Source organism: Sorex araneus, chromosome 6 (genome assembly GCF_027595985.1).
Source record: "Sorex araneus isolate mSorAra2 chromosome 6, mSorAra2.pri, whole genome shotgun sequence".
Lineage (NCBI taxonomy): Eukaryota > Metazoa > Chordata > Mammalia > Eulipotyphla > Soricidae > Sorex > Sorex araneus.
This window is the reverse complement of record NC_073307.1, coordinates 108229831-108248735: the sequence shown is the minus strand read 5'-3', so window position 1 is coordinate 108248735 and position 18905 is coordinate 108229831. Positions and strand designations below refer to the sequence as shown.

General features: G+C 39.7%; 2 protein-coding genes across 2 annotated transcripts in view; one reads left to right on the top strand and one right to left on the bottom strand.

The window, feature by feature from the left end:
- The window catches only part of NLRP14 (NLR family pyrin domain containing 14), a 37866-nt gene extending 33638 nt beyond the window's left edge, over positions 1–4228 (bottom strand). The window contains exons 1-2 of the mRNA XM_055143655.1: positions 4203–4228; positions 744–779 (exon numbers count right to left, since the gene is read on the bottom strand). Coding sequence (XP_054999630.1) covers positions 744–779; positions 4203–4228 — 62 coding nt within the window. The remainder of the gene's footprint in view (positions 1–743; positions 780–4202) is intronic.
- Positions 4229–4866: 638 nt separating this feature from the next.
- On the top strand, positions 4867–18373 carry ZNF214 (zinc finger protein 214). The gene is made up of 5 exons (XM_004613646.2): positions 4867–4985; positions 7162–7248; positions 12519–12736; positions 13327–13485; positions 14348–18373. Exons 4-5 carry the CDS (start codon positions 13359–13361, stop codon positions 16021–16023), a joined length of 1803 nt encoding a protein of 600 aa, XP_004613703.2. The 5' UTR covers positions 4867–4985; positions 7162–7248; positions 12519–12736; positions 13327–13358; the 3' UTR covers positions 16024–18373.
- Positions 18374–18905: the final 532 nt, after the last annotated feature.

Here is an 18905-nt window from a genome sequence, read left to right as displayed (position 1 = left end):
AAGCCTTACTACTTACTACCGCTGGAAGGTAAGCAAACAAACGGGCACAGTTCTAAAATTTGGCCAAGAGAGAACTGGCAGCGCGGAACAGAGTATTGCAAAGTTCCGACGGTTAAATTCATCTTCAGGGACTGGAGCTATAGCACAGCGAGTAAGGCGTTTGCCTTGCACACCGGCGACCCGGGTTCGATTCCCAGCATCCTATATTGTCCCCTGAGCGCCGCCAGGAGTGATTCCTGGGTGCATGAGCCAGGAGTGACCCCTGTGCAACGCCGGGGGTGACCCAAAAAAGAAAAAAAATATTCATCTTCAATCCAAACGGGTTTGGAGCAGCCCAGAGTGGAGGCGTAACTGCGCAGAGGGAATTTTCTCAACTTGAAGGAACACTTGCCTGAGTCGGGGACAGAGTCGTCCCTGAATTCATCAAGACTGGTTCACTGGGATTACTGACAGCATTAGACCTCGGCTGTGAGACGCCGGCTCTTTCTGCGAGATCCCACCCAAAGGGGAGGCTTACCCAAACGTGCACGTGGGTGCTGGGCTCCCTGCCTCCCTGGTACAGCAAATTCGCTCTCAACTCTCCCAACCTGCAAGGCCAGAGGCGTTCTCCGACCCGGAAAGGGAATCCGAGCAGCTCCTCCACGCTCAATTCAGGGTCTGCACACCCTGTGGATGTTCAAAAGACCCGGCAGATCTAACTTCCCAGTGCAGACACTTGCAGAGGAGGAAACATCATTCCTTACCTTCGGTCACAGTGGGAGCCGGTGGCGGATCCTACACTGAAAATCAGGAACCAAAGACGTAAATGACAAAGAAACGTAGAGCTTAATCAGTTCTTGCTGTTCGCTGAGAAAGAGGAACTCACCCTGGGACCCTTTAAAGCCTAATCTCAGGCAGGGAGCAGAAACACGTGCAGAGAGTTGCCTGCGCCACGGGTGCGGGTCCGTTGGGCCTTCACTGCCGGGCCCAGCGGATCTCTCATCCCATTGGCTGGGCAGGCATGGGGTTATTTCCAAGCAATCTCTCCTGGCCTAAGTCTCGAACACCTTCCTCCCAATACTGCTCCTGGGAGGGTCTCCATTGTTCAAATAGACACTCTGCATCCGCAGCATCCGGCACACCTGGGGGTTACAGAGTCCCACCTCCTAACCCCTTTCCAGATAAGTGATAATTTGCAGAGTAGAAGGGCTCTGGGAGCTGAACTCTAGCATCAAAAAGATTTTACCCTGATTGCTGGCTCCCAATTAAGTAGCATCCTTTTATTCACGAATCCCTACATAGTTAATGAGCATCTACTACAGTCTTCTCTTTTTTAGTGATTTGAAGAAGACCAATTTCAGATTAAAAGTGAGGTGAAAAACCTCATGGAACTAAGCTCAACATAGATTGGTTGGAGAAAAATTTGAAGATAGGCTTTTTTTTTTTTTCTTCAAGAAATGTTGTTCAGTAGTTAGGAGGGAAAAATAAGAGCATACTTGATTGTTGATAAAGAGAAAATACCCAGTAAACACACACACACACACACACACACACACAAACACACACACAAAAAAAATGTCACAAGGAGAGTGAATTTCTGGAGTTGGGTCTACATGTGGACAGGAATAGTGACAATTCATCCTTAGGAACAAGAGACAAGCCAAAAAGTGTAGGAATGCAGGGAGGTGTATACACACCTTGAGAAGACAGCTGTGGGTGAAGAGATTCTCTTTGCTTGCTAGAGGAACTAAAAACTTATCAGCTGGGATGAGGATGCTAGTGCTCATAATTAGTTTTTGTAGTTTTCTATGAAAAAAAGTATGCTCTTATTACTGAATATCCTTATCAACTAGGATATCCTTCTGATTTAAATTAGCTATTCAATTTCTGTATGACCTTATTTTTTTGTCTCTTGTAATTCTTATACAAAATTGCATATTCTCACAGACTGTGCTTTTTCATGAATTATCCAATTTATAAAGCTTTGTGCGTGAATTTTAGCAAGTTTGATAGTATTATAATACTTTTCCATATGTATCTCACCAATAAGTAGAGTTTAATATTTAATTGTTAAATTCACTTTCAGTTAGTTTTGTGTATTATTATAAATTTTTATTTTGGTCTAGTACCTTTTTGACCAAACTCAGTTATTTCTTATATAAGTCACACAGCTGAATTTGTTTCTTGATTCAGTGCAGCATTCCTACCTTCTATGTAGGAAAACTCAGTCCTTTAGTCTTTAACATAACTGATAATTTATTGCTTTTTAATCTTACATTAGGTATTTTACCTCACATCAAATAACATCTTGTTTCCTTTTCCAAATTTTACTTCACTATCTCTGTTTTAGCTTATATACTCTTCGCTTAGTTCATTATTTTTTTAGAGTGGGAAGATCTGAGTTATAAAGACTACGAAATCTTGTTAAAAAGTCATTTCACTGGGATGGATTATGATTAGAATGATGAACTGCAGCTCTTTTATTTTACTAACCAGTAATTCCTATATAACTGTTTTCTTTCCTTTGGGGGGGGGTGCGGTGGCTGGCTTTCAAGGAATGCTTAATGGCCTGGGGATCACTCCAGAAATACTCATCTAATCAGGCTAGATGTTTCAGCATTTGGACCCAATAAGGCAACACTGCTCAGACCCAGTGGTACTGCAGTCCACTGAAATCTCCCTAGTGGTACTCAGAAGTCACTCCAACCACTGACAGCTGTGCTTGGGGGCCTTCAGGTGGTAGCTGGGGAGGCCTGCTATCGGTCCCTAGGGATCAAACTTAGTAAATCAAGGATGTAAGGCGTTTGCTCCAGCTCTCTGAGATATTTCATCTTCCGAGTTACATTTTTCCAGTTTTTAATATTGCAAATAAAAAGTCTAATGTCTTTTTTAGGTGGCTTACCCTCTCTGCCTGAAAGTTTAGATTTCTCTATCATTAACATCTAGTAATTGTACATGCATATTCACAGTGTATTCACTAATCTAGACTAAAATATCTCATGCTCTAGACTTGCAGATTTAGGCCTTAACATCTTTATCATCCCAGATTAAAAAAATTATTATTTTATTTCTTCACTTTTATACACTCCGTTTTCTCCTGGAACTTTTGAATATTCAAATTAGATCTTGTAGCTCTATGAGCAATTACCTGGTTTTTATTCACGAGTTTCACCTGTATCTTTTTCCTTTTGTGCTTTAGAGCAGAAGTTTTCAGTTGCTGGTTTAATGGGTTGAAACCCTGCAGCAGTGGTTATAACTGCTGGCCTGTGGGTCAGTGTTCAAACAGATGTTGATACTTGGGTTTAAAATGTTTGAAAACCTCTACTTACAGTATTTAAATCAGCATTTTTCAACCTATTCATACCTGTGTACCAGTGTATATCTGCCTATTGGTACTAGAACCCACAATTATAATGACTGTGGTAGATCTGTGGTTTTAACCTTTCTTTACCTGTGGACTGGTGGTTAGAGGCAACTTAGGCTAATTCCTGAGTCTCAAAAGTGATCAAATTTTCTTATTGCTTAACTAGGAAGAGATACCTATATTTATATATATTAATATATACCAAGTCAATATTATATCTAATATGCATAAAGTATATGTTTCTTGATTTCAAAAAGTCTGTGCTATGGTTAGTGCATTTTCTATATATGTCATTTATCTTTCTAGAAATTATATTTATAGAAATGCATTATATGTTTCTACTCAGTATTCTTTCCCTTGCAACTGAATCCTCTTCAGTTATTTTTTAAAAATTGATTGTGATTCTGTGATTTATAATACTGGTTATAATACTGGTTAATGATTATAATACTGGTTAAATAATGTTTTCTCATGCACATAATTCCCTACACCCATTACCAGTGTGCCTACCTCTAACCCGGTAAATGATGTAGTTCAGTAAATCCCTTGCTTTTAGAGGTCGTCTGAACAGAGATTCTTTGCCTAATAAAATGCTATATACTACAATCCAATTTAGGTTTGATTGAAAAGGCTTAAGGAATTATTATATATTATAAATGTAATATAACACAGTCAAGATTTTACTTGGGGATAGGAGGTGTTGGGCCACAGCTGGCGACGCTCAGGGATTACTCCTGGTGGTGCTTGGGAACATAGAATGCTGGAGATCGATCGAATCCCGGGGTGGAGGTGTGTGTGGGGGGGGGGGGGGCGGGCAACGAGCAAGTGAGTGAGCGAGATTAGTTCTTTATTCTCATACTCTGACCCATCCACCTTGAGCTCCATCCACCTTGAGCTTCAGGGAGTCTCTAGGGCTGCCTAGAATTTGGAGAGGAGACTGGGGGATGGACTTGCCCAACCTGACCACCGAGCGTGTGGGCGGGAGCGAAGAGGGTCTTTTCCCAACCCCAAGAGCAATTTGAAATAATCTTCTTTGGGGCTGGAGCAATAGCACAGCGGGTAGGGCGTTTGCCTTGCACGCGGCCGACCTGGGTTCAATTCCCAGCATCCCATATGGTCCCCTGAGTACCGCCAGGAGTGATTCCTGAGTGCAGAGCCAGGTGTGACCCAAAAAGCAAAAAAAAAAAAAAAAGGAAACTTGAAATAACCTTCTTCGTGGCTACTCCACCCTTGAGCTGAGGTGTGGTGGTAATGGCAAAGCTAGCGGGGGTGTCTATGCGACGAGGGACGCAGGTCACCCAGCGCGAAATCAGCCGTTTCCCACAATCGTGCTAGGCCGGTCGCTTTTACAGCCAGGGGTTCGGAAAGCACCCAGAAAGGTACGGGTCCATCACATCGGGCTTGGAAACCCCAGGCCCTCCCCTCCCCCCGCACGTGGGCGGTGGAGCGCTCCGCGGCGCCGGGATCCTTCTGGCCAATAAGGAGCCTCGATTCCCCCGCCCCGCCTCTTTCAGTCCCCATGGCAACGCTGCGAGTGTCTACTCCAAGGCCTGAGGCTTCCGCCGGGGTCCAGCCGGGCTGCGGCTATTGTTCGTGCAGGCCGAGTGTTTTGGCTGTAAGCCATCAGCGCCTCCGAGACTCAGTAAGTGACTCGACTTTTAGGGGTCCAAGTCCGAAGCGGACGAGGAAAGGGAAAGCAAAGCGTGACTGGAGAGGAGTCTGGGAGCTGGGAGGAGGCTGCAGCATAGAAATCCTGGCGACTCCCACGGAGATCTGTCCTCCAGACGGCATCCCGCTGTTTAGACCCAAAAGGGGGAGGGAGAGGAGGACCGACGCAGCTCGTGTCCTCGGGCCGGCTGAGTACTCGGATTCGGAGGAGCCAGGCCTCCCGTCTTTGGTGCAGGATCAGAGGCTGTGCCCTAGATGCGCAGCCCCGCCCGCGTGGTGGCAGCTGTGAATCTGCATCCCCGGACCTTAACCCCGTGACGTTTTTGTTTTTGTTTTTGTTGGAGGGGGCGGCGGGGGGAGGAAGGCGTGGGGTGGGAGATACAAACCTGTACTGTATTGGACCACCCAAGAACTTTTTTTTATTGCGGGCTGTTACATGTTTATCATCCCCCTCGCAGCCCCCCCCCCCCACTCCAGACCTCAGATTAATAACCTGGGTGGCAGAGGATTATGCCCCCATTTTACAGGTCACCAAAATGAGGTCCTGAGACGCCAGAAGTTTGAGCATTTTCAGAGTTCTGCAAGTGATTGGTGATAGAGTTGAGACTTTGATTAGGTGCTTGGAGATCTTGGGATACTTATCTTAAAATCGTTAGGCACTTGCACTCATCTATGGTATATAGAATAACAGAGTGGGAGACTAACACCCAAGAACTGTAGAAATAAGTACCAGGAGGTTGACTCCATGGCTTCGAGGCTGGCCTCACGTTCCGGGGAAAGGGCAACTCAGAGAAGCGATCACCAACTACATTGTAGTGGAAGGCCATGTGGGGGAAGGGAGTTGCGGGCTGAATGAGGGCTAGAGACTGAGCACAGCGGCCACTCAACACCTTTATTGCAAACCACAACAGCTAATTAGAGAGAGAAAATAGAAGGGAATGCCTTGCCACAGTGGCAGGGTGGGGTGGGGGGGAGATGGGATTGGGGAGGGTGGGAGGGACACTGGGTTTATGGGTGGTGGAGAATGGGCACTGGCGAAGGGATGGGTTCCCAAACTTTGTATGAGGGAAGTATAAGCACAAAAGTGTATAAATCTGTAACTGTACCCTCACGGTGATTCTCTAATTAAAAATAAATAAATTAAAAAAAAATCGTTAGGCACTTTAGTGTGTAGTAGATAGCCAGTTTCTGTTTTAACAAGTAGGGAAGGGCAATGGAATTATTTTTCTACTTAAGTAGTACTATCGTCCTGTTGTTCGTGGATTTTCTCCAGCGGGCACTAGTAACGTCTCCACGTCTCCATTGTGAGATTTGTTACTGTTTTTGCCATATTGAATGCGCCAAGAGTAGCTTGCCAGTCTCTGCCATGCGGCGGCGGCGGGGGGGGGGGGGGGGGGGGGAGGGGGAGAGGGGTGTGTGTGAATACTCTCGGAACTTGCCGGGCTCTGGGAGAGGGACAGAGGACCCGATCTTCCATGTGCAAGGCAAACGCCTTACCTGCTGTGCTGTCGCTCCAGTCCTTAAGTAATGTTTAAAATTAATTATAAGCATACTTTAAGAATATTAACTATTGAAGGCTTTCTGCTGTTTTTCTCTTTTTCTAAAATTTGTTCTCATTAGTAGGGAAAAAGGAAACTGCCTCCTAAAGACAGCTCATAGAGGCTGAATTAAATAGCATCTGGTTCACATGAGGAATCAAACTGTAGATAAAATTCTGTGTTTGGATGCCCAAAGTGGAACTGTACCTTTGGCTATTCAATGAGACCTGTAGATGTAATACCTCGGTTGCCAGTCCTCTTGACTTCTCTGATGCTTGAAAAAGGAACAAAAATTTTGTGGGGCAGGGGGACTTTTAATGACTCCTTTGTAGGAAGTTTTGGAGGTCACATTCAATATGTTGGGCTTGTGGTGAGTTTGGGAATTTCAAGTCATACCTTTCTTTTTTTTCCCCTCCTTTTAAAAATTGTTTTGGGGCTATATCTGGCATTGTTAAGGGCTTACTCCTGCCTCTGCACTCAGGTTGAATCACTCGGGTGGAGTGTTGGGAGTGTGTGGAGTGTTGGGAATTGAACCCAGTGGGTCTCATGCCAGGCAAGTGCTCTACTAGTTGTTATCACTCAGCCCCTCAAGCCTGCTTTCTTTCCTCTCAGCTCGTCCTTCTCAGTACTCCACCTTTCTCCACAAAAGCAGCACACCAGAGGAAGGATGTTCATTATTTTCCTCACAGTTGATCTCAGGTAAGCAGGATTGTCTTTTCTCATTTACAGAATTCCCGAGAATACTCCATGGCTAGTGGGGATAAGGAGTCTCATGGAGATGTCTGGACCAAGTCTGACTGCAAGTGTCTCTCGCTCGCAGAGAAGTCTCTAAGCCTCCCGTGCAAAAGGCCTTTCTTTCTACCATTTACTCATTTGTTGGGTGTCTTGTTCAAGCTCCCCGAGCAAATCAAACCATTCTTGGTGTTTTCACATAAACATAACAATATTTTCCCTAACACTGGGGAAATAAATCATATGAAGTTAATATTTGCTAAAGTTTTGACACATAAAACGGTGCCAGAATGAGTGTCATTTAAACAACAGGAACTCCGATTTGAATAACCATTATGAATCTGAAGATAACATTCCAGACAGGAAGTCTATCATCTAGTTTCAGGGACAAATAAACTGAGCTAGTTAGTTGTAGAGGACAAATATGAATATTAATATAAAGCCATGTTGAGTGTTAATGGCATTAATGGTATTTAATAGGTTATGTATTCTTTAAATTTTTTTTTATTGAATCACCATGAGACAATTACAGAGCTTTCATGATCAAGTTTCAGTCTACAATGAACGGACATCCATCCCTCCACCTGTGCACATTTTTCACCACCAGTGTTCCCAGTATACCTCCTGCCACCCCCCAGCCCATCCTACCCCAACCTCCTTCCTCCTTACTCGCTCTCTACTTTTGGGCTTTAGGTTTGCAATACAGATACTGAAAGGCCATCATATTAGTCTACTTTAAGCACTCATCTCTCCTCCTGGGCTATCCCTCCAAGCTCATTGACTTAGTGGTCCCTTCTCCATCCCAACTGCCTTTCCCTCCCAGCCTGTGAGGCAGGCTTCCAAACCATGGAGCGATTCTGCTGGCCCTTGTCTCTACTGTCCTTGAGTGTAGCCTCACATTATGTTATTTTATATTCCACAAATGAGTGCAGGCATTCTATGTCTATTTTTCTCTTTCTGACTAATTTCATTTAGCATGGTACTCTCCATGTCCATCCACTTATAACCAAATTTCATAACTTCATCTTTTTGGCATAGTATTCCATTGTGTAGATGTACCAAAGTTTCTCTAGCCAGTTGTCTGTTCTCGGGCACTCGGCTATTGCAAACAGTGCTACAGTAAACATACAAGTGCAGATGTCATTTCTACTGTGCTTTTTGCATCCCCGGGATATATTCCCAGAAGTGGCATTGCTGGGTCATATGGGAGCTCAATTTCTAGTTTTGGAGGAATGTCCATATTGTTTTCCAAAAAGGCTGGACCAGTCAGCGTTCCTACCAACAAGGAATGAGAGTCCCTTTCTCCCTGCATAGAACCCACACACTGCTTTTTCTTGTTTTTGATGTGCCAGTCTCTGTGGTGTAAAATGATACTTAATTGTTGTTTTAATTTGCATCTCCTGATCATTAGCAGTGTGGAACATTTTTTCATGTGCCTTTTGGCCATTTGTATTTCTTGAGGAAGCTTCTGTTAATTTCTTTTCCCCATTTTTTGATGGGGTTGGAGGTTTTTTCTTGTACAGTTCTACCATTTCTACCAGAAACCACATATCCTGGATAGTAAGCGCTTACCTGATGAATATTGGCTAAATAATTTTTCCCATTCTGTGGACTGTCTATTTTAGTCACCATTTCTTTGAGGTGCAGAAGCTTCTTAGTTTATTATAGTCCCATTTATTTATCTCTGTTTATCATTTTATCTTTGCTTGTCAGTGGTGTTTTATCCTTGAAGATGCCCTCAGCTTCAATGTCATGGAGGGTTCTGCCTACATTTTCCTCCATGTACTTCATGGATTCAGGTCTGATATTGAGGCATTTTATCAATTTTGATCTGACCTTGGTGCTTGGCATTAGGCAGAGATCTGAGTTCATCTTTTTGCATGTAGCTGTCCAGTTTTCCCGGCACCACTTGTTGAAGAGGCTTTCCTTGTTCCACTTCACATTTCTTGCTCCTTTGTCAAAGATTAGGGGAGGGTGGGAGGGATGCTGGAATTATTTTTACATAAAAATTATTTAATGGGATGATGATGTGACTCAAGTGATAAAACAGGTGCTTTGCTTTTGGAAGGCCCTGGGTTTGATCTTCACACTGCACAAGTGTTCTCCACCTTCTGGCAACACCTGGTATAACCTCCAAAGAAGAAATGAATAATAGCAACAGCAAAAGAACCTCTTGCTTGGAATTTGCTATAAAACGCTCCAGTGTAGCAGTTGGGACTGGAAAGATCGTACAGAGTTTAAGCATTTGCCTTGCACACAGCTTACCTGTGTTAGGTCCTCTGGTCCCTTGTCCCCTGAGCACTGCCAGCAGTGATCCCTGAACAAAGATCCAGCTGATCCGACCCCAAAACAACATACAAAAATAGTGGCAATAGTTGGAGAGGCAGAAGATTGAAACAAGATTGGCAAAACCTTGATGATTATGGCATGACTGTATAAAACCTAATTATATTTTACTCTTTATTCTTGGGAATATTTGAAACTTCCATACTTGTTAGGGCACAAAGACTTGAAGCAATTGTGACAAATACATAATCTGGTTTGTGGTAAAACGGGCCCATTTCACTTCTCATAAAATTAGTTGGTTAATCTAGCATAATATTTTTTCCTTTGATTTTACCTTGCCTAATAATAATGTTTCAAAACCTACTTGATTTATATTGCCTTTTTAATTATAATTTAGCCAAGATTTAACTTTTAAATCTTGTTTAAAATTTCAATTAATTATTTTTTAAAAAATAATCTTAAATTTGTCATGGTTAACTATTTGGAGCGTCCTTTTTTTCTGTTAATTGGCTTGCTTGTCATAATAATCTTTTTATGTATGTAATTCTTTTTGTCCTCTATAGATTTAGTGCATCTTTGCAGCTTAAAGTACAAATGTTTATTATTTCACAGTTTGTAAGGGCTAGAGAAATCTAGAAACAGCATATCAATGTGATTCAAGAGCAGAGTCTTTAAGGTTACAATGAGGTGAAGGTGTCAGTGGGGTAGAAATCATGAGAAGGATTCATGGGGCTGGAGGATGCTCTAGTAAAATGGTTCATTCACGTAGTGGCTACCAAGATGCTTCATTTCTCACCTAGAGGGTAGGCTTTATTTAGTTCCTTATAGCATAGGGGTGCCAAAGTATTCTCACCACGTGACTGATCCAAGAAAAAGAGCAAGAAGGGAGCTGCAGTGTTTCTAGGAGCTACTTCTCAAAAGTTGCACTTACTACTTACCCTTTAACTGTTTTACACTCCAGTTCATCCAAAGGGAGTCCCTGAATTCTACCTGTCTTTAAGAAATGGAAGTCAGTCCCTACCTCTTGAAGTGGTGAAGGGTAGTAAATAATTTATAAACATTTGAAAACCATCACAAATAAGAAAATCTGTATATATATATATACACACATATATATGTATGTGTATTGATATGGAGTTGTATATAAAGGGAAAAATTGTAAACTGTATAAATACTAAACTTTTTTTTTGTGGGGGGGAGCTGGAGGGAGAGGGGTTTGGGTCAAACCTGGAAACCTGGTGGTGTTTAGAACTTACTCATGACTCTATGCTCAGGGATCACTCCTGACAGTGCTCAGGGAACCACGACTTAATATGCGAAGCAGTTACCTTAACCTCTGTACTGTCTCTCTGGACTTAGTGCTTGTCTTTGTTAGGGAAAAACACTGGTGGAGTATGTGTATTTAAGTTCATGTGTGTGCATGAGAAGACTAGAAAGGACAGAGTGAAAACTATAGTGGTATTTCTGAAGTTATTTGGGAAGAATAGGTTTTCAAATTTCACTTCTATTCAGCATTATTTATAAATTTCATGTCGGTTAAATCATATATGTGCACATTTTTGATAAATATTTCAGGAAAAACTAAATTTTTTATGTCCTGTGTATTTTAAATAATAATTCTTAAATCTTTGTTAAGATAGAAATCAAAGCCAGTATTAACAGACAAAGCTTTTATTTCTCTATACATTTTACAAAATGAAGAACCAGTGAGTTTATTTTTTAAACTAAGTAGTTTTCAGTTCTGTGGACTAAATTTATGAAAACCCTAATTTTCCTTTCTTACTTTATGTTTATTTATATGTGCTAAAGTAAAACTTTGTCTTTACACTTTTAAATTTGTTTTAAAAGCAAAAAAAAACAATTTTTTTTTGCTTTTTTCCTATCTAAAAATAGTAGGAGTTCTTTTATTCCTGAGTTTTTCTTATGACTATTTCATTGTTTAGGCATGGATTTTCATTCACTTTAGAAAACTGTACTTGGGTAGGATATTTTAAATCCTAATTATTTAAAAACATCTTCCTTTGCCCTTCTTTAAAGGTATACCATACAGTATCACTGTATGTCAAAATCTTGTTTCACATTCCCTAGTTGTTTTAATTTCTCTCATTTGCATTTTATAAGTATAGATTTTAAAATGATTACTTTATGACTACAGGCATGACCTTGTACAAGTTGTTTAATTTTTCTAACTGCCACTTTCTTCATTCCTTTAGTGCTGATAGTATTATAAAAAATTGAGATAGTTAATGAGAGTATAATCCTAGTCACATAACTGTTAAATAATATTTAGCTACTACTATAATATGATGATAGTTGGTTTCCTTACATTTTATTATAAACACTTAAAAATACTTTTATTAATGTTTACTGATGTTTTAGATTGAATTAGAGAATTGAGACTTAGTATAGAAGTAAATGAAAATTCTCATATAACCAATTTATGACATGTTTTGGATTTAAGCTATTTCACTAAAATACTTTTAGGCGGGGTTTTATATATCTCTCTTCTAAAAATGCATTATTAGAGACTAAAATATATGAATTCACACTAATGAAGAGTATTCAGAATAAAAAATTTAAGCATTAAAGTGGAAATAACCAGGAAAAAAATTAATAGCCATATTGGCATAAAGAAATACATCCTAGTTTGCTCTATAGAGGAATAGGGGCAAGAAAAGAACTAATTGATCAGTCTCATAAACTGAGGATATAGCCATGCTATCTGAGACAGGTGGCCAGCTAAAGAAGCAGTAGGTGGCTATTTCTCCAGAAATCAGACATTTATTTTTCTGAAATAGTTGAACATTTGATAAATCTAATGTTCAAACTGTACCATTTGGAATAATACAAGAATCACATTGGAGTAAAACCTTCAACTTTAGAGAAAATGCAAGGGATGACTCATGTAACACGATGTTGATTAGTGGTTTTCAATCTTTTTACTTGGACAGAATGGCACTGGTCCATAGACTAAATTAACCACTGATGTGACAACATAAGATAAAGAAATACTTGGCATCTTGATCCCTAACACCACAGGACTTTGTGACCAACAACATATACTCTGCCCTAATATTGGATCTATGGTCTGGTGGACTGAGAATCACCTGGAGTGTCCCCTGGGCACCTGAGTACCAATTTGGAGTCCCCTCATACTCCAATGAATCAGGTAATCTTTCCATACAAACTGTATATGTATATTTTTAATTACATAAGCACTACTGATTTAACTAAAATTAGTGCTAAAACTACCTGAGGATGAGTTGGGTATGGGGGGAGTTAATGTAATTCTTTATTTCATGATAGAAACTATATAATAATGCCTAAAATTTATCATGAAGTAACAATATATAAATAACATTTAGCAATATTGTTATAGTTGACAAATTGTTCTGGTGAGAAGTATAGAGTCCTGGGTTCTTAGAGTGCTGCCTTCTAGGTCTGTGATTTTAAGCATTCACTTAACCTTCTCCATCTATTATTGACTAATAAAATGGATATGATTTATAGTGTCTACAAAATAGCCTATCTGGGATAGTACCTTGAAATATATGTGAAGGACATAGTGTCATTCTATGTTGTATGTTTCTTATGATGGTGATGGTGTTCAATAATTGACAACTAAATAATTTCATGACTATGTCTCCTTTTATCTTTCCTTTTCTTCGTTACTGTTGAAGTGCTTTCTTTTTCTGCTTGATTTGTGAATCATGTTACCTACTGAAAGTGTGTCATTTTATAATCCATCTTCTTACTTAGAGTTCTTCTTGGAAAGCTTGACCTTTGACCAGATGGCAGTAACTTTTGAAGATGTGACTGTTGAATTTACTTGGGATGAATGGAAATTCCTGGATTCCTCTCAAAGAAAGCTCTACAGAGAGGTCATGTGGGAGAACTACACAAATGTCATGTCCATAGGTAAATTTATCCCAAATGTTGGGGATAAAATCTATTTCATTTGGTACAAGATCTGTTGACTAATTTAGCTATTATATTGAGACAGAAGAAATATTCTTTAAATGGGTCTCAAGTCAGATAACAGAAGATACAGAAAGACTTTCTCCAAGATACTGACTGGGCTATGTAATTAATAAGTATATGTGATTATCATACTTATGTTTTGGATTACACTTAAGATTCCCACATGTGTGTGTTAGCTTTTGCAATGAATTACTATGAACTTGGTAACTTAAGATAAATGTTTAATGATTCTAATTGACTGGGTGGATCTTCTGTCTTGAGTATTTGATCAGGTTGAAGTGGTATAGTAAGCCTGACTCACATGTATGTGAAGCATTTAGTGTGGATACATGTATTAACCACATATTCCTCTTTAAGTAGGCTAGCCTAAGTGTCTTTATATGATACTAGTCATAGAAGAAAGTTAATGAAACCATGTTTAAAAGCACAATGTACCATATTTTCCCAGAATAGAAAAATATATTCTTCAAATAGCTCTCTATTTATAGTCATATAACTATGTCTTTAATACTATTTCCATCAGGTAATGAACATTTTTGTCTTCTAACAGTAACTGGTAAATACTAGATGGTGATAATATTAGATAGTATTAAATGGTTTTTAGAATGAAATGTGTGACTTAATACATAATGAACAAACAAATTTCATATCCAGCTATAGAAAAGCCTAAGTCAGGATTCTTCTTTCCCATTTACTCCCACGCAAATATTCCTATTATTATGGAGGTTATTGCTCAAGATACTGAAAATTTTTAACACAGGTTTCATCTCATCACTGTATTATCTGCTTATTCTTTTAGAAAACTGGAAAGAAAACTGCAAAGCACAAGAACAAAGAGTTGGATATTTAGAACATGAAAATATTTCCTTTTGGCAAGGCTGGAGAAATGCTAGCACTCAGAAATATGAGAATCAGAACTACATGGAAACTGCCCATGAGGTGAAGTCCAGAGACGTAAAGCCGCAGGACCTTTCCCAGCATCAAGAGTGGTTAAAACTGTCACAGGTACCAGGGTATCATAACTATGAACTAAATTTTGAAGGCAAAAGTCCCAGGAACTTGAAATTTACAAAGTTTATACCTTGGCAATCCCTAGAATTAAAACCCTCTCAAGACTATGTTAGAGAAATGTATGTGAATGATTCACATGGTTTTCAAGGAAGTAGATGTCATGTTGGCATATCATGGAAAAATTTAACAGTAGAAAAAGAACAGAAGCTCATAGCTAACCATTCTTATATCCCAGTGGAGGGGGCCCTTTCAAACTACATTGGACACACATGCCTAAATGACTTGCTGAAAGACTCTATGGGAAAGAAATATTGTGCCTGTAAAAAATGTAAAGAAATATATTATTGGAACTCACAATGTTTTCTTCACAAAAGAAATAAACTTGGAGAAAAGTTTTATCAGTGTTCAATCAGCACAAGATGCTTCTCTCAGAGATCAGACCTATATAGACATCCACAAGTCCATGTAGGCAAAAGGCTTTATGGATGTGAAGAGTTTTGCAGTAACTTTAGTCAGAGTGTAGGTGTTCACTTTCGACACAGAGCCCACATGGGGGAAGTACCTTTTATCTGTAAAGTGTGTGGTGAGAGCTTCGGTCAGATCTCTAATCTCCACAATCATCAAAGAGTCCACACAGAAGAGAAAATCTATAAATTTGCGTCTGGTAAGGACCTCAGTAGAAATCCATTACTTCACATTCACCAGAAACTTCATGCAGAAGAAAAGCCTTTTAAATGTGATCAATGTGGTAAGACTTTTAGTCGGAGTTCCGTGCTTCATGTTCATCAGAGAGTTCACACAGGAGAGAAGCCATATAAGTGTGATGCGTGTGGTAAGGGCTTCAGTCAGAGCTCAAATCTTCGAATCCATCAGTTAGTCCATACAGGAGAAAAGTCTTACAAGTGTGATGACTGTGGCAAGGGCTTTACCCAGCGCTCCAATCTTCAAATTCATCAGAGAGTGCATACAGGAGAGAAACCCTACAAATGTGACAACTGTGGGAAGGACTTTAGTCACAGCTCAGATCTTCGTATTCATCAGAGGGTTCATACAGGTGAGAAACCCTATACTTGCCATGAATGTGGGAAAGGCTTCAGCAAGAGTTCAAAGCTGCTTACTCATCAAAGAGTGCATACTGGAGAGAGACCCTATAAATGTGAGCAGTGTGGGAAGGGATTCAGTCAACGTTCACATCTTCTCATTCATCAGCGAGTTCATACAGGAGAAAAACCCTATAAATGTGATGACTGTGGAAAAGACTTTAGCCACAGCTCTAATCTTCACATTCACCAGAGGGTGCACACAGGAGAGAAGCCTTATCAATGTGCTGTCTGTAGTAGAGGGTTCAGTCATAGCTCAGCTCTTCGGATTCATCAGAGAGTCCATTCAGGAGAGAAACCTCATAAATGCCATGAATATTATAAGGGATTTGATCAGAATTCACAATTTCACAATAATTACTGAAACAAAACCTTTTTTATTTCAGTTTATCAATAAGCTTTCATCAAAGCTTAATCTTAAACCTAATAAATGCTTCTAGAAGGAAAATTTTATAAATAAGCAAATCCAAGAAATGTTTGTAACTTTCACTAAGAATTAGTTATTTCCAGAGGAGACTTTTATGAGTATTCCTATATATTTAAATTTAAAGTGTATTTTCTGTTTCTACTATAAATAATATATATGCATTATAAGAGATAATAACAGGAGAAAATTTCATTGTATTTTTACTCTTTTTTGGGTAATTTTCATGTGCATGAAATCTTCTGTATTCTGTATTCAACTTCTGTATTTTCACTGAATTCAAATTTTACTTGGAGTTGAAAATGACTAGCTATTTATGCAATGCATCTTTAATCCCCCATAAGGATCCTAGGAAGCCAAAGGGGAAAAAATGAGAACAATTGACTACAACAGTAGACAATCTGTTGTTCAATTAAAGGAATTGTTGGGCCAATAGAATTAAATTGCTTATGACAAAAGATAGGAAATCACTGTGTGAGCCTCTCTCCGAGATAGAGTATCTTAGAGCTCTTCTTAGCTATCAGCTATAAAACTCAGGAACCTCGTATTGTTGAAGAGGCCCCACACTTTGATGAATACAGGGGACTCTTGCCTACCCAGTTTTCCACATATGTTCACAGATTTAGATACCAACAAGACTTAAAAAATTTAGTTTTTCTCTTTTTTTGAGGGGTAGGGCGCACCCAGTGATGCTCAGGGGTTACTTCTGGTTCTATACTCAGGAATTACTCCTGGCTGTGTTCAGAGGAACTTACAGGCTGCCAGGGATCCAGCCAGGGTTGACCACATGCACGGCAAATGCCCTACCCATTGTACTATCATCCCATCCACAAGTTATTTTTGTTTTGTTTGTGGGCCACACCTTGAAATATTCAGGGCTTACTCATGGCTCTGTGCTTAGGGGTCACTCCTACTGGTGGTTGGGGGACCATATGGGTTGTTGGGGGTCAAACCCAGTTGGTTGCACACAAGGCAAACATCCTACCAGCTGGATATAGTTTTTCTAGATAGTATGTGATGTATGTGAACAAACGCTTATAAGAGTGAAAGCTAGTAACTGAAAGTTCTCTGATAGTTCAGAATTAGAGTTATGAACAATAGAATTTGATTCAATCTCAATAGAATATAGTGGTAACAGATATAACTGCTAGGATCGGAGTTGAACTTAAGAGCTGTGTATAAAACGTGAACCTCTATGCTAGTGATGTAAGGAGAATTTGTGCATTATAAAAATGGACTCAAATTAGGAAGAATAAAACCTAGTCATTGATATGCAAATATATTTAGATTTCTCTTCCCAATAGACATGACTAAGGGATTGTAAAACCAAAGAAAGGATTATCATTGTAAAGAATTAGAAATGTATAGCCCTGAAAAATTGCTAATTCAGCCTCCTCAAGTTTTCAACCCCAAACCCAACAAGAAACCCAATGTTTTTAACATAACAGAAAACCTGAAAAATAAATGTTGAAAAATAAAATTAAGCATTCATCTCACATATGAACTGATCTGAGCACAAGTTACCAAGTTTTTAAATGACAAAGAACATCAATAGATTAAAACAATAAAATAACCACTTCACAAAATTTAATAGCTATTTTCAGTGAGATTACTGAGTAAAGGATTCATGACTATTTCAAAATAAACTGACATGTTTTGGAAAAACAATTTGGTCAATTATAAGCCTTAAAATTGTTCATACTTATTTTTTTGGGGGGAGGGGATCACACGGATCACACCTGGTGATGCTTAGGTCTTACTCCTAGCCCTGTGCTCAGAAATTACCTCTGGCAGTGCTTGGGGAACCATATGGAATTTTGAGGATTGAGCCTGGGTTGGCTGCATGCAAGGCAAACTCCCTCCCCACTGTCCTATTGCTCCAGCCCCTTTTCATGCTTATTCTTAAAATGGTGTCAATCTGTGTCCAGTGGAAATAGTTACAGTATTGGGGCCTTATGTTTGCAAAGAACAAAGATGCACTTATGTATATAATGAAGTTATGTAATTATTTTTCAGTCTTACAAAAATACAGACAGAAGAGACCATCTGAGAATTGCTCTAGGAAGCCTGAGTGAGACCGATCTTGCATTTTTTAAATTGAAACACTCTGAGATAGACCCATAAAAAGCTGTTCATGATTAGGCTTCAGTCACACAGTGTTTCAACGCCCATTCCTCCACCATTGTACATTTCCCAATACCAGTGTCCCCAGTTTCGCTTCCATCACCACCCCTATCCTCACCTGCCTCTATGGCAGTCTCTCTCTCTGTCTCTCTCTCTCTTTTCTCCCTCTCTCTCCCTCTCCCCCCTTTCCTCTCATCTCCCTCTTCCTCCCCCCCCCATTCTTTTGGGCATTGTGTTTGCAATACAGATACTGAAAGGTTGTGATAATTTCCAACTATTATTGTATTTTGGTCCTTTCTCTATCTTACTTATCTTCCACCCCACTCACACTTGTTGTAGATTCCAACCAATGACCAGTCATTCTTAGTCATGTATATTTGTCTTCTAATATATATATGTATATATACATTTTTAATATACCACAAATGAATGTAATCATTCTATATCTGTCCCTCTCCTGACTCATTTCACTGAGCAACTCTCAAAGTCCATTCATTATACGCAAATTTCATGGCTTCATTTTTTCTAACAGCTGTGTAGTATTCCATTGTGTAGATGTGCCATAGTTTCTTTATCCATTTGCCTGTTCTTGGAACTTAGGTTGTTTCCAGATTTTTGACTGCTATGAATAGTGGTGCAATGAACATAGTAGTGCAGATAGTGTTTCTGTTGGGCTCCAGGGCATATTCTCAGAAATG